Source organism: Bidens hawaiensis, unplaced genomic scaffold, assembly GCF_021521415.1.
Source record: "Bidens hawaiensis isolate Kalapana, Puna unplaced genomic scaffold, B.hawaiensis_p1.1 tig00001336_1, whole genome shotgun sequence".
NCBI lineage: Eukaryota > Viridiplantae > Streptophyta > Magnoliopsida > Asterales > Asteraceae > Bidens > Bidens hawaiensis.
Genome location: NW_027491075.1, coordinates 3,882,380 through 3,898,578, shown reverse-complemented (window position 1 = coordinate 3,898,578; position 16,199 = coordinate 3,882,380). Strand labels below are relative to the sequence as shown.

The 16,199-nt window shown below is 37.0% G+C and overlaps 1 protein-coding gene across 1 annotated transcript; it reads left to right on the top strand.

Moving 5' to 3' along the window:
• Window positions 1-827: 827 nt before the first annotated feature.
• LOC143571973 (serine hydroxymethyltransferase 4) lies at window positions 828-4,195 on the top strand. Its single transcript, XM_077057259.1, has 4 exons — window positions 828-1,585; window positions 2,757-3,147; window positions 3,230-3,331; window positions 3,827-4,195. Exons 1-4 carry the CDS (start codon window positions 908-910, stop codon window positions 4,069-4,071), a joined length of 1,416 nt encoding a protein of 471 aa, XP_076913374.1. The 5' UTR covers window positions 828-907; the 3' UTR covers window positions 4,072-4,195.
• The last annotated feature ends 12,004 nt before the right edge of the window (window positions 4,196-16,199 follow it).

Here is a 16,199-nt window from a genome sequence, read left to right as displayed (position 1 = left end):
CTAACACCCCAAGCTCGAATATTACCATGCTCGGGCCATGATCATCTCGGTTACACCCTAAACATATTTTTTTTAACTGCTAATAATTTTAAAAACGAAAAATAAGACAAGTCACAAGAAAACAAGAGGCCCATACGTACAACAAAAGGGAAATAAAACAACAAACCAAAATACGCAATAATAAAACTCCTACTAACGAAAAATTAACAAAGTTGAATCTGCAACACTTCTACCACTCCAAGGTTGATCCTTTGCACCCATGCTTCAGTCATAAAAAAATTGTCGTAATTTCATTTATCACTTTGGTCAATAAAACGAGTCTGTCATTGAAGATCATACCTTTTGCTCAAAGGAGCCCAGCTTAAACAAGCTCAAAGCCGATCTCGAGCCCGTAAAACGTGTAACGAGCCTCGCTCAATTTTGAAACATTAGGCTCGAACCGAGCGCACGTTTATGAAATTCTAACACAACAACTTCGAATATTACCATGCTCGTACTCGGATTGGCTCAGTTACACCCTAAACAGATGTTAGTACGGGTGTTCTTCGAGTTTAAGAAACTTAAAACGAGAATTGAAACTCGGGTCAGGATTATTCAAGTTTAGGTTATTCAGGGGTGGGTTTTATCCGGTTAAATTAATCACATTTCGAGTCGTGGATAAAAATGACATGACTGAATGTAAGAACATAAAGCTCTTGTGTCCTTTTAGTAAAGAAATGAACTTTAGTGTCTCACCTAACTAAACCCCAAACAAAAATAAGATGAAACATGGAGGGGCAAAACCGTCATTTCAAAAGCATCTATTTGCCTATTTAAAACCTTCACTCACTCCCCCAAGAACTCGTTCCACCCACAACCACCACCAGCCTCTCTTCACCTCCAACCACCACCACCGTAATCATCCACCATGGATCCCGTCAACGTTTGGGGCAACACCCCTCTTCACGCCACCGACCCGGAGATCTTCGACCTCATCGAACACGAGAAACGCCGCCAGTCCCGCGGCATCGAACTCATAGCCTCTGAAAACTTCACCTCGTTCGCCGTCATCGAAGCCTTAGGCAGCCCATTAACCAACAAATACTCCGAAGGCATGCCCGGCAACCGTTACTACGGCGGCAACGAGTTCATCGACCAGATCGAAAACCTCTGCCGCTCACGCGCCTTGCAAGCCTACCGCCTGGACCCCACCAAATGGGGTGTCAATGTCCAGCCCTATTCCGGCTCACCCGCCAATTTCGCAGCCTACACCGCCTTGCTAAACCCGCATGATCGGATCATGGGTCTGGATCTGCCGTCGGGTGGGCATTTGACGCATGGGTATTATACCTCCGGTGGGAAGAAGATATCCGCGACTTCGATTTACTTTGAGAGTTTGCCGTATAAGGTGAATTCGAGTACCGGGTATATTGATTACGAGAAGATGGAGGAGAAGGCGTTGGATTTCAGGCCTAAGCTGATTATTTGTGGCGGGAGTGCGTACCCGAGGGACTGGGATTATAAGAGGATTAGGGAGATTGCTGATAAGGTTGGGGCTTTGATGCTGTGTGATATGGCTCATATAAGTGGTCTTGTTGCTGCTCAGGTAATTATAATTAATTGCATTACTAGCCTTACATTTTGAAATTAAAATACATTATAGAGCTTGTGATTTTATAGATTTTTACTTGTTACAGTTTAGGGTGACATGATCTGCATTAGGGTTTTGAAATTGGGACAGACATGTAGGTCTAGAAGGTGTAAAAATTGGATTTTATATTAAGTTAGTAACCATGATCCACATTTGGGTTTTGAATTTCATACAGATCTACATTTGGGTTTTTGAATTTTACATTTTACAGTTCAAGTTGACATGATTAACATTCGGGTTTTGAAATTGATGCAGATCTATAAGATTTAGAGGGTGTAAAGTTTGGATTTTTATTAAGTTACTAGCCATGGTCCACATTTGGGTTTTGAATTCGATACAGATCTACATTAGGGTTTTGAATTGTACATGTTAGAGTTGAAACTGATATGATTCACATTAGGGTTTTATAATTGGGACAGATCTGTAGATTTAGAGGTTGTAAAGTTTGGATTTTTGTTAAGTTAGTAAGTATAATCCAAGATATGAAGTTGGTTTCATGATCTACATTAGGGTTTGAAATTGTTATAGATCTAGAGTATGTAAAGTTTGAGTTTTGATGAGTTAGTAAGTGTAATTCAAGATTTGAAGTTGGTCTGATCTACATTAAGGTTTTGAAATTTGTACTGATCTATATAGATCTAGAGGATGTAAAGTTTGAATTGTGTTAAGTTACTAACCATGATTCACTTTAGGTTTTTGAATTTCACATGCTAAAGTTCAGATCTACATGATTCACATTAGGGTTTTGGATTTAATGCAGATCTGAATTATTGTATTGAATTTTACGTGTTACGGCTTAAAATTGACATTATTCGCATTAGGGTTTTGAAATTGTTACAGATCTATAGCGCTAGAGGATGTTAAGTTTGAATCTTTGTCAACTAACCAGCCATGATTTCATTTTCGGGAAAATAGTATATGCTGGAACTTTAAAATAGAACATGTAATTTACTGATTTTGCATGTTGTAGTTCAAATTTACGTGATCCACGTTAGCGTTTAGGAATTGGTACACACTACACTTCTTAGATCTTTAAAATATAGAGTTTTTATTAAGTTACTAACCAAGTTCATGATTAGAAATTCATATGTTGAATATTGATTAAAGATTTATTTGGGTTTGATAGGAAGCTGCGGATCCGTTTGAGTATTGTGATGTGGTCACAACCACCACTCACAAGAGTCTTAGGGGCCCAAGAGCGGGTATGATCTTTTACCGCAAAGGTCCAAAACCGCCAAAGAAGGGTCAGCCAGAAGGTGCGGTTTATGACTTTGAAGACAAGATCAACTTTGCTGTTTTCCCAGCTCTTCAAGGTGGACCCCACAACCACCAGATCGGGGCGCTAGCTGTTGCTTTAAAACAAGCCATGTCACCTGGGTTCAAGGCGTATGCCAAGCAGGTTAGAGCCAATGCGGTTGCACTTGGTAACTACTTGATGAGCAAAGACTATAAACTTGTGACTGGTGGAACCGAAAACCATCTTGTTTTGTGGGATCTTCGTCCTCTTGGCTTGACTGGTAAGTGGTTACGGCTCGTGGCTCGTGATGATCATATGGTTCATGTTCTGGAAGGTTCTAAATTTGGATCTTCTTTCTGCAGGAAACAAGGTGGAGAAGCTTTGTGATCTTGCAAACATTACCGTTAACAAGAATGCTGTGTTTGGTGACAGCAGTGCTTTGGCTCCCGGGGGTGTTCGTATTGGTATGATTGTGTTACCTGAATGTAGATGTGCACAACTAAGGTTTTGGTCCCAAAACAGATCGGGTTGGGTCAAAGATGGTTAAATCAGGTTTTTGTTCAAACTGCTTGCCCGGGTTGGGTTGGTTCATGTTTGACCGTTTTCAAAGTATAGGGTTACAAACCGATTTCAGCCCGTTCTGGTTTAGTGGATTTGAAATCCGTTCTGGTTTTGGTCAATTATTGTCAAATTGTGTTTTATCCAAAGCGATTCGGGTTAAAACAAGTTTTGGAGGGGGAATGTCGGGTTTGACCAGTTTCAAACTCTAGGATTGCAAACCTATTTCAATCATGCGGCTTGGTCCTGGTTTAAACCAGTTACCCAACCGGGTTCAGTTTGGTTTCAAAACCTTGTTTGGCTCCCAACCTGGTTTCTTTGTGCACCTCTACTTGTGTATCTCTATTCTGTGTGTGTTTTGGATCGTGTTTTTAAATGAATTGAATGTGCGTTTTGATCAGGTACACCTGCAATGACATCAAGGGGTTTGGTTGAGAAAGATTTTGAACAAATTGGTGAGTTTCTACACCGCGCTATTCAAATCACTCTTAACATCCAGAAGGAATTTGGGAAATTGTTGAAGGATTTCAACAAGGGTTTGGTCAATAACAAGGAAATTGAACAACTTAAGGCTGATGTCGAGAAGTTTTCTGGCTCGTTTGACATGCCCGGGTTCTCATTGGCGGACATGAAGTACAAGGATTAAGGTTTTGTGATGTTGTTTGTGTTACTAGTAACATTTTCCGGGGCTTTTGATGATTGAAATGAGAATTTCTTTAAAGATTGTATGATTTGGTTGGAAGATAATAAGTTATCTCACTTCTGTTTAATTTCCATATGTAGATTGCTTATAGTTTCCGTTTTTTGTAGTTAAATTTTAATATGTTGATGCCGTACAAGTAACACGTTTGTCTTTTAATGTTGTGGTTTATTGGTGGTTGACCATAGGCCACGTTTGGAGAATCTAAGTTTATGGTATGGGCTCGTATGTTTGGACTTATAATATTTTTAAAAAGTCCACAGTTCTATAAGAGACTAGCTAAGACAAAATGAGTTTATCTAGAAAGGTACCCAAGTTACAAGGTATACAATTATAAGTTGGAGAGCAACACTATCATTCAATTTACAAGATATTAAATTTGATCTATGTTTTGTTAAATTAGGCTTTCAAATGAGTTGCGAAGTTTGACCTTAGTCATATCGGTGACCGAAGACACGTACCCAATACCACGGCACGGGGGTGACCGTGCTTAAATAAATTTGCGGATAAAATTGTGAATATTGACCCTACGAATCAAGAAAAAAGGCAGTGAGAGGGTCACACGGCCCCTCTTATACTTCGCCCCAGTTTCAAATCACCAAACTGGAGAGTATAGAGGCCGCCTTAGTTGCACAACAATCTCAAGATATTTGTCGAGTAGGCAACCAAAGAAGAGGTGATCTCCCACCACTTCGTCTAACTCGCAAAAAGAGCAAGCTGAGGAAGAAACCACAATACCACAAACCAAAATTAGTAGCTACATGGTTTCGTGGATCCCATTTTGATTCACATCAAGAACATTCACTAGAATTACAATTGCAAGGATCTTGACCCGATTAAAACAAACTAGCAAAGTTTACTACTGTTGTACCTTAAACCTGATCTATATTGAAGGTTGACTGACTAAAGATTATCCACAACAATGAAAACAAATTTAGATGCAAAAACACCAAAACCCGAACACCTTTGATTCTGTGTGTGAGTCGATCAATCCCCAAGCCGAGACCGCATTCTTCTCAGTTTTCAGGCCAAAACTCAGCATGGAGAGGAAAGGGGAGGGACGGCGAAAATGAGAAGATAGTGGCTTTGACAAATCGTACAAAAACTTGCAAAATTTAAACATTCCCTTTCCTCGATTGTGGCAACTAAAAACAGGGACTTCTCGTTATGGGTGTAGGGTGTCGTTTTCCCTCACCACAAGCCGCAATCTCCCTGATGGAGGGGGCGGTGTTCCATGCTAGTCGCTAGAGAACCTTTCCGCATCACCATCCAAGCCACTGCGTTGCCGATTTTCTCGCTCCTTTTACTCGCAACATCATGGTTTCCACAAGGAATCTTCCTCATGATCTATCCTCTCCTCAATCCTGAATAAGTAGGGCGACGTTCACTGCCAGCTTCTATGCCACATCATCATCTTGACCCTGGACTCTATGGAATGTTAGTGATTTTAGTGTAATTAGGGATTAACTTGTTGATTAAATTAATTGTAATATGAATCTAAATAAGTCGGGTGTGGGTGCATGCTTATTTAATCTTTATTATAATTTATAACCATATTGGCAAAGCCCCTAAGTCATTTGGGTTCCAAGTGGGCAACGCCCCCTTGTCGGGGGTCCAGCAGCAGCGCCCCTGGTAGCAGGGTCCAAGGGGTAGCGCCCCTGGCTGGGTCGGACATATGTTGCTTCATTAAAATCGTATTAGAAAATTAATTTTTATTAATTTTCGTTACAAATTTAATAAACCAACATGAGCGTATTTTCAGTTATTAGATAACTATTGTGATAACTGCAAAGCAGTTATCATTGTCCCTGTCTCAAACCCTAATAAATTTTGTTTTGATCATACGATACGTACTCAATTCTTTGGGAATCACAAATATCATACTCAAGTCTTGCTCAATCAATCAGAGTTTCATCCGGTCAAAATATTTGGGAATCACAAATAATTTTGATCTGATAGTGTTTACACAACTCTCATATATCCAAAAATACTCGTTTGTAGAAATTCCCCAACAAGAAATGCTCCCACTAGATATGTACATTTAGTAAACATGAACTCCTAGAATAAGTACTAGAAGAACATTAAAAAGTATATATATGTAGAAAAGTAGTTTGATGGGTTAGTGATTAGACAATGGCATAAAGAGAGATCATAAACCAAATCAAAGCATAAGTATTCAAGTCATAACTCATAGGTCGCACAAGCAAATATATAAACTAAGTTGGAAACATTCATAGAATTAAGGCAAATTCGCTTAATCTAATCCAAACTATTCCCTATTGGCAAATGTAAGTCCCCACCTATGGAAATGGCATAAAATAATCCCAACTATGCATGTGGGTGCAAAATTAACTGAAACTTAACCATACGTTTGTTTTTAGTGAAGTGGCCGCTGGGTTGACTCTTAAATAGAAAAAATCTTTTATGTTAAATGATATTTATAAGGAAATGGCTTTTAATAGCAAATAAGTAAGACAAATTTCCTATCATTGAACATACAACGAAGCCCTAATTTCAGCCACTCAGTCGCTAACACACACTCTCACTCACTCGATCGCTCCCCAAGCCCTAATTTCAGCTAATGATCGAAGTTGTTGCAGCAACATTGATCTCCAATGGGTGATAACATTATCATTCAATACATGTGGGAAATTTGAAGTCAAACCTCCGAAGCTAAGGTATGGTTGTAATGTAAAAACCACCTCATTAGAGTTAGATGTTGATAAACTATCCTTTTTTGAGATACTTGGTTATGCAATGGATTATGGTCCATATAAAAAGAAGGAAGATTTGTGGTTGCATGCCATGATACCCGGTGATAGAATGGTGAAATTGTGCAATAATGATAGTGTTGTGCATGAGATGGCTTCGTTGTTAGATGTATCAGCACATTAATAATATATGTTCAAATATAAAGGATAACCAAAACTAAGGCAGGCCAGACCAGTAACCCAAAGCCAACGGAGCCCAGTAATCCTCAAGCCTAGTCCATTAACATGGAAGCCCAGCCCACTAAACCTCAAGCCCGTACCATAAACATTGAAGCCCAACACAACCCCTCTATATCCTTCAAAAGCTCTTGCTGTCCCAGTTCTCCCACATTTAGCCCGATTCCTGTTAGGTATTCCAAGCTTACAGCAAAAAAACAAGTGATAGGTATCACCAAGAGTAAAACAAGAAAAAATGTCTTCACAGTTTCATCGGTTAAGACTTCAACACCAATTTTCAAAACTCCACCTCACCACCAGTAGTCAACACTTCATTACCGCCAATTGTCATACTCCACCTTCACCACTAATTGATACACCTACACCACTAATTGATAGTAGTTCAGATGAGTCAACTGATGTTGGATCTGGTGATGATTTAGAGGATGAATTTATAATGTGAATCTATATGATGATGAATCTGAGGATGAAGAGTTAAGGAGCTCATTTGTTGCAAGAAAAAAATGAATGAAGAAGTGGTTGAAAAACAAGTGAAGCTTCTTGATGAGTTGTTGAAAGGAACTATTAATGAAGATGCAGATGGTTTGAACTTGTTAAGTGATGTGCGGACCAGTCAGTTAGATACATATAGCAGTTATGAAGATTCATATGCTAATGTTCACATACCTGGAAATAGTGAAGGTGATGACATCAGAGAGAGAACAAGTACAGAGAAAATGTTCCAGTTTTAGGTAAGTAAACTTACTGGGCAAATTTTAATTGGGCTATTTGAATAAGGTTTGTATGTAAGGAGGTTTTTATCATTTATAAAGAAGTATGTTGTGGCAAACGGTAGGAATCTGGTTATTGCCTCTAGTAACAAGTGCAGAGGCGGCATAATAAGTATTAAGTGTGTAAAAGGGTGTTCATTCAAGTTTTTTTATTCATATGATAATGAAAAAGAAGCTACATGATTAAATATGTTAAATATGAAAACAATTGCCAAAGAAACATGAGAAAGAACATGCAATTAACTAATTCATACATTGATACTGCTCGATTAATTGGCGGGTAAAAATGAAAATTTTAAACTTCAAAATTTCGGTATATAAATATTAAAAGAGGTTCTATTACGTTCTCAGGGTGTAGCTCAAACGGTTTAGGCGCTTGTGATTAAACATAGATTGCAAATACCGCGGGTTCGAAACTCCAGAGGGAACTATTTTTATTAATTTTTTTATAGTTTTTACCCATGTTTAAAGCAAAATCAAACTGGTCTGCTAAAGAAATTCAAGATGTTGTTGAAGAAAAGTTTCATGTGATCATAACTAAGTGGATAGCTTATAATGCCAAAAGTTGTGCTCATAATATGTTGCATGTGTCAATGAGTGATCATTACAACAAACTTGGTTAATATATAGCCATATTAAAGAAGGCAAATGCAACGTCAACATTTTAACTGGTTACCGCCCCACCAGGATACAATAGGGAGGATTTAGAAACATACCCAATAGAGTGTTGTTTTCAGGTGCATCTTCATGTTTACACATTATATGTTTTTGGTTCATATATAGATGCTTTAACATATAATTGTATGTTTTCAGGTTGTTTGTGTGTTTTGATGGTTTGAAAAGGGTATTTCTAATAGGTTGTAGGAATATTTTATACTTAGATGGTTGCTTCCTTAAAACATTTTTGGGTGGTATCTTATTGGTTATTGGTGGTAGGGATCCAAACAACCAAATGTATCATGTAGCATGGGAAGTGGTTGAGGGTTAAAACAATGATAGTTGGGAGTCGTTTATGGATAAGTTAAGTAAGTATATAGATGTGACTGATGGTGGGAAGGGTTGGACACTAATTTCAGACCAACATAAGGTATTTATGACTTAATAATGTGTCACATTTACATACATATACTAATATTTGGTTTGATGTGATAGGGACTGGTTAATGTTGCTCATGTGGTCTGGAAGAATGCTAAACACAAAAACTATTCAAGACATATTTATGCCAATTGGCATATAGATTACAAGGGTGAAGAGTATAAGGAACTTCTATGGAGGGCTTGCAAGGCTCATACTAAAGTTGATTTCAATGGTACTATGAAAGAGATGTTTGGAATATCACCTGATGCAGTGAAAGCATTCACAAAACAGAACCCTAAATGTTTCTCAAGGTGCTTTCTAAAACTGATACCAAATGTGATGTGATAGTAAACATCATGGAAGAAACATTCAATGGAACCATAACTGAAGCTAGATCCAAACATATCATTGATATGTTAGAGGATATTATGGTGCAAGTAATGAGCATGCTAATAACAAGGCACGCACAGATGTAACAAAAAAATGTGGTTGTTTGTCCTAGGCCCAAGCTATGATTAACAAAGAGAAAACTTGGTCCTGCAAATGCAGAGTATACCCTCAACAACTGTGTTCCAAGTTAATGATTTTATTGAAGAATTTGTAGTTGACATATGTGAAAGGTCATATACTTGCAGAAGGTGGGACTTAAGTGGTACACTAGGGATGAACATGTTGTCTCAAATACCCGTACTCGTACCTGTACACCTACCTGTACCCGTACCGATTTAGTTTATTCGATACAGATATTGGTACTCATTTTTGTTGAATTTTGGTATAGGTAGAATCGGGTACATGTACGGGTACATTTGGTATTTTGTACCTGTTTGGAGTATATAAAGGTTTAATTGGGATTCTTCATATTTAATATATAAAATAAATTCTCCAACCATGTTATTATTGAACAAGTAAAAGCATTTCTTCAAAATTAAATAATATAACATCCAAGACTCGAACCAAAAAAAAATTCACTTAAAGTCGGCGACCGAATTAGGGTTCTTCAATACTATCTTATCATTAAAACGATGGCTAAATTTGGTATATGTACTAATTTGGTACCTGTCACGTGCCTGTGAAAGGACGGGTTGTTTGTTACTTGTACCGGTACCGGTTTCAAGATCGTCAAAGATTTGGAAATAAAAAGACAAAGTGGTACAAAAACGGGTATTATACCGAAATACCCGTACCAATACTCATACCTGTATCATACCGAAAAATTTGGTACGAGTATTGGTACGTGTTTTTATTAATTTTTGGTACGAGACAATCGGGTACATGTATGGGTACGGATACAGGTACTGTCCCACGTTCATCCTTATGGTACACCATGTAAGCATGTTTGTGCAGTGGTTGGGTTCTTGAAATTGAATGAAGCGGATTTTCTTAGTAAGTGTTACCTTAAAGAGCAATACTTGAATGCTTATGAATACGGTATTCCACCTTTTCCAAGTCAAAGGTAGTAGCAACCTGTAGATTTACCTCTTGACCCACCTCTAGTGAAGAAAATTCCTGGAAGGCCAAAGAAAAACATGAAAAGAGACCCACATTAAGATCCCAAGAAGCCAGGAAAGTTAACTAAGCAAGGAATTGTCATGAAATGTAGTTATTGCAAGTCTATAACACACAACATCAAGAAGTATGCAGAGAAGCATAAGGGTAAAAAGGTTAAACCTGTGAAAAACCCAAAGCGAAGGCCAAAAGTACCACTACAACCAACACCAACTAAGGGTGTTCCAACCCAGTCAAGTCAACCTATTGTTTCAGGTAATTTTCATTTTTTATGTAGTAATATGTTTTGGTGGTAACTTAATTATGCTATGTTTTTCAGGATCTAAGAGACCAAGGGGATGGGACAGACTACCAAATGGTAGATTCACCAAGGCCAAGTCAACCTATCCAGTCAACCAGCCAAGTCAACCAACTCAGTCAACTCAGCCAAGTTAATCAACACAGTCATCTATTGCAACAAGGAGTGACACCAAGGGAAACAAGTAATTTGAATAATGTTGAATTTGGTTGTATTGTGTTTTAAGACAAGTAGGTTTGATTATGTTTGGATGTGAACAAGTAACATGTTTTGTATGGTTATGTTGGATAAATGTGATGCTGAAATTAATTTTAAAATAATTGTTTTTGACTAAGGGTATAATGGTCATTTGATTGTTGTTAAGAAAAGGTTGACTTTTTGCATAAGAGTATATTGATTATTAGACCGTTTCAAATAAACTGTCAAAGGTTTACTTATTTGCATAAGGGTATATTGGTCATTTAGCTATTGTTAAGATACAACCAAAGGTTGACTTTTTTGCATAAGGGTATATCGGTCATTAGACTGTTTCAAATAAACATTCAAAGGTTGACTTATTTGCATAAGGGTATATTATTTGATAACTGTTAAGATACAGTTAAAGATTAACTTTTTGCATAAGAGTATATTGGTCATTAGACTGTTTCAAATAGACAATCAAAGGTTGAATTTTTTGCATAAGGGTATATTGGTCATTTGATTGTTTTTAAGATACAGTAAATGTTGACTTTTTGCATAAAGATATGTTGGTCATTTGACTCTTGTGCGGATTATTTGGTGATATTGCAAATCAAGCATATCTGATTAAACCATTAACAAGAAACATATTATGGTTATATGTCATATTTTTACAAACTGGTCTCACTAACATCTCAACACATACATTAAACCAATAACCAAAAACTTACATTAAGTCCAAACATACATTGCAGTCAACATACATTGTAGTCACATTTTGGTCATTTGACTGTTTCAAATAAATATGGTTATATGTCCGACCATGCATTGAAATCACATGTTGGTCATTGCAGTTAACATGTGAGTGTAGAGCATTGATATAGTCTTAATTATATCTAACTATTATAAGTATTTCCTATACTTCTAGGTACTTTTGGGCCAACTTTTATTTCATAATATTATTAATTGGTTCATATTTAGATTTCAAATGTTCTAATAGACGACGAGCTAATATTGAGTACTTTTATTAAACTTGAGACTGACGAACTAATGTTCAAAAACATAAATAAATAAATTTACTCTATATAGTAATTAATATCGTTTGTATTACTAACAATGTTATTTAACTAATTTTAATAATGGTAAAAGTAATTAATCAAGTTGAATCTTAGTTTATGAATACAAGTTAACACATTAACGTATGCAGAAATATTTAAATGAAATATGATTGGGCTTGGATATAAAAGATTATGAAGGTTGTCGGAGATGGGCTTAGGTCATCGGGCAAAAGAAATAAAGGTAATGGCCTAGCAAGAAAGAAGAGGACGTCTGATTGGGGAGCTGCCCCTGCTCGTGCGCTTGAAGTTTGGAACAAAGCAAAAAAGCAACCTAGCTGCTCAAACTTTGCTCACGGCAGAAAGAAGAAATAATAATTATTCAAGCAGGTTACTAGGCTTGTGAGTTAATTTAAGCTACCATACACACAGCTCAATAATTTAAGCTCACAGGCTAGTAGCTCAATCATATTTATATTTTTTTTACGATGAACCACAATAAATATATAATCTTTGTTTCATTCGTAATTATGATTGGCTAAATTTTTATACTGCCTGGGTTTGGATGATTACTTGTAAGGCTCCGTTGCCGGTGCCTCACATCTGACGTTTGATTTACTCATCAACATAGTTCTAATCATCAAAGTTAAATAAAACTTTCGCGAAATAATAATAATTGTCAACCATTCATTACAAATATTCATAACTTGTCTTTTTAAAACATAATTAAAACATAGTATTAAACATCATGACAAATCTTTAGATGCCAGCCTCTTCAATCTTGCCATGTGTCCCGCTCAAACCAGCTGTCTCAGTCTGTTAACCCGCGTGCATAATAAAAGTCAGCTACGCTGAGTGAGTTATAGTTAATCAGACGACATACAATACGTTCACATACTTACATATGCATCCGAAGGTACATACCTCCATATTTACTTACATACTTGCATACACATATATTTTCATTCTTTCTTTCATACTTACTTACATACTTTCATTCATACATATACGTTTAAAGAGCATTTTGCCCTATAACCTTCGCCGACATTATTAGGGTTGGTTCCCTACATTCACCGACATTATTAGGGTCGGTTCCCTATATTTAGTACATTGTACCATACCTGTCTTTACATACCTTTCTTAATATTACGTGCAATATCTGAAGATCGTTCACGTACCATCATCATAACATACATACCTCATTTACATAGCATATATATATATATATATATATATATATATATATATATATATATATATAGTCATATCTTTGACTATCACCTTGCAGCACATGCAATATCCGAAGATCGTTCATGTATTATCATCATAACATACATACATCTTTCACTTATCATATTGATGTGGTGTAAAACACACATGTTTTCCTAATAGTTTTTATGTTATTTTGTGCTTAAACGTTAACGATTATTTTGTTATTCTTGCATTAAATTACATGTTTGTGTATGTGATAGGCCCATGTTGAAGAAAGCGAGAAAACGAGTCAAATGAAAAAAGAATCAGCTAAAACGGAGCTCGGATGAAGCCGGTACGCAAAAACGAAGATAAACAAGCTGAAAGTCGAAAAACGTCAGAAAATGTCATGTTCGAGCTACGCGACCAGGTCATACCATTCAAGAAGCATGTGGTAGATTCCCACATGTCCCAAGGCTGCCAAGAATGTTCAAGAATCAGCTACCACGTCTATTTTGTCTTCTAGTGGGCCTAGTGGGCTTGTTTTAACCTATTTTATATTAGGAAGGAGGTGTTTAAACATATATATAAACCCTAAAACCCTATGAACGAAATTATTCAAGTTTCCAGCCATCCCACACCTGCTCTAGAGGAGAAACCAAGGAGGACAAGCTTACGGTTACATCTTTTATCCTTCGGTTGTCGGTTTTGACTATTTTAACGTTTGTGAGTTCGTTTTTGGTTTTTAAGCATTCAAACCTTTTGTAATCAGATTTATATGAGAATGTTTATCATTTATATCTATTTTATCTACTGTTCATTGATTATGATTGGCTAAACTTATTAGTTCTACCTAGGTTAGATGAATATTGTTAGATTTTAATGAGTTTTATGGATTGTTGATCATCATGGCTTGAATTGTTAATGAAAAGTTTGGTTTAACATTGAATTAGGTTATGTTTAGTGGCTGTGAATTTATTAGTTATACTCATATACCTCTTGCTTTGATTAATTGAATAGGTTTTGATGGATTTTAGCTTGTTTGAACTCTTTACTTTGTGTCTAGAGATTGTTTGCGGGGTGATCAACCGTAGGGTTTAAGTGGGTATATTAATTGATTAGATTCAGCGGGTGAACACTTTCTTAGAGACCGAGAGGTGATAGGAAGTAAACTCGTCTCATAGCTTTTGCTTGTTAGAATTAGGATCGCGCGAGAGCGGGTTCGGTTCTTGTCGGGTTTGGGTTTTTGAGCGATTAGTTGGTCTAGTTTAAGTTAAACTAAATTGTTCCTCTATCCTTGGTTGTGTAGTATTCGTCTCCATTAGGGTAGTGTGACGGTGAGTCCGAGAGGAGAGTCGGCATTAGAACACTTTAACATTTCCTTTCTCGGTTTGTTCTTAAAATCAACTAAGTTTAAGTTAAAGTTTGTTAGTGAGACTGAGAGGTGATCTAGCTTTCTTGAGTGAACCTTAGTTGAGTCATCCTTAGGAACTGGTGTCGTGAGAGTCCTCAATCCATTAGCTTATTATACCTTCAATATGATTCTTACCTAGGTAGACGTTTTCTCCGATTGCAGTTAAGTTTCTAAGTTTCAAGTGTTTAGTTAAGTTAAGTCTAGCTAATTAATTTAGTTAAAGTAATTTAGGTTAAGTAGTTAATTATTAAAAATCATTTAAATATTCTTAGGTGAGTCTTGGTTAGGGTTAAGTATCATTAACGTTTTCAAGTGTCCTTGTGTTCGATACTCGGACTTCCATAGTGCTATACTATTAGTGATCGGTACACTTGCCGATTTTGTGTGGTTTCTTTTGGAGTCTTGTTTAATAAATTTAAAGCTTAGTTGTGAGAGCATCATTATACCCACATCACATATATACACATCAATCATGCCTTTAACTATCACTTAACGGCACATGCAATATCCGAAGATCATTCATGCATTGTCAAACAATCATCATACATAAATCATACAAGGCATACACTTACCACTTAAGGTAAGTGTATTAACTATCACATCGAGTATGAACACAGCCCCGAAAACATAACAAGGAAGTGGGGCTAGAAACTCACATGAACTCGGTTACGTTCACCGTTAATCGTTATTCCCTTCTTGAGCTGTGCACGACTAACTGTATGACAATTTCGTGTATCAATTAACTATCACTATCCATATCTTGTTTCTAGTCTAATTATTACCCTCAACGAACGGGGGTCCGGGGACAGCGCCCCTGGCAGCAGGGTTCTAGGGGCGGCAGTCCCTAGCGGGGTCCAAGGGGCAAAGCCCCTAGCTGGGGTTAATTAATTTGAATCATTAATTAATTTGCTAACTTAAAACACATTTTCCATTAGGATTTTGAATCATTAATTAATTTGATAACTTAAAAGTCCAAGGGCTTCTTTGTAATTAAATCATTCTTCTTTAAGTTCAAGGGCTATTCTGTCATTAACTTAAACTTCTAGTTCGTCACTTTGCTTTTAACGAATTGGGTTATCATAACGAATTGAACCCTTTAACGAACTGGTTATTTAAACGAATTGGATCTTATAACGAACTGGTCCTTTGTCGAATCAGTTCATGTAGCGAACCAGTCCATGTAGCGAATTAGTCCATCTAATTCATTATCACTTCTAACGAATTACTATAACGAATCAAGGGTAATTCATCATCTTTTCCCTTAACGAATTGGATACGAACTAAACCTAGTTCGTTATGCTCCTTTAAACGAATCAACTAACGAATCACCTCTAGTTAGTTGATTCCCCATTAACGAACTAGGGATAGGTCAGAGAATGTCAGAACATTCTCTGACATCTCTTAACCTCGTACCACTTTCCGGCGCCGTCGCTGGAAAAATGCGGTTTTGCCAGAAAAACGAATTTTGACTCGTTTTTCACCGTTTTTCGTCCCGTTCGATCCAGATCTGAGCTAGGGTGACCCCTAAGCTCATCTTAGGTTCGGTTTATACCCGATTCTACCCGGATCTCATGACTTAAATGGTTTAACGGTGTCGGCTCGTCGTTTCGTGACCATATCAAATGGGTTTAAGCTCAT

What these genes read in the sequence shown, in the direction of transcription:
- LOC143571973 (XM_077057259.1), top strand. Translation starts at nt 908, where the DNA reads ATGGATCCCGTCAACGTTTGGGGCAACACCCCTCTTCACGCCACCGAC. An exon ending in GTGGTCTTGTTGCTGCTCAG is followed by an intron (nt 1,586 to 2,756) that starts GTAATTATAATT and finishes TGGGTTTGATAG; the next exon opens with GAAGCTGCGGATCCGTTTGA. An exon ending in TCGTCCTCTTGGCTTGACTG is followed by an intron (nt 3,148 to 3,229) that starts GTAAGTGGTTAC and finishes TTCTTTCTGCAG; the next exon opens with GAAACAAGGTGGAGAAGCTT.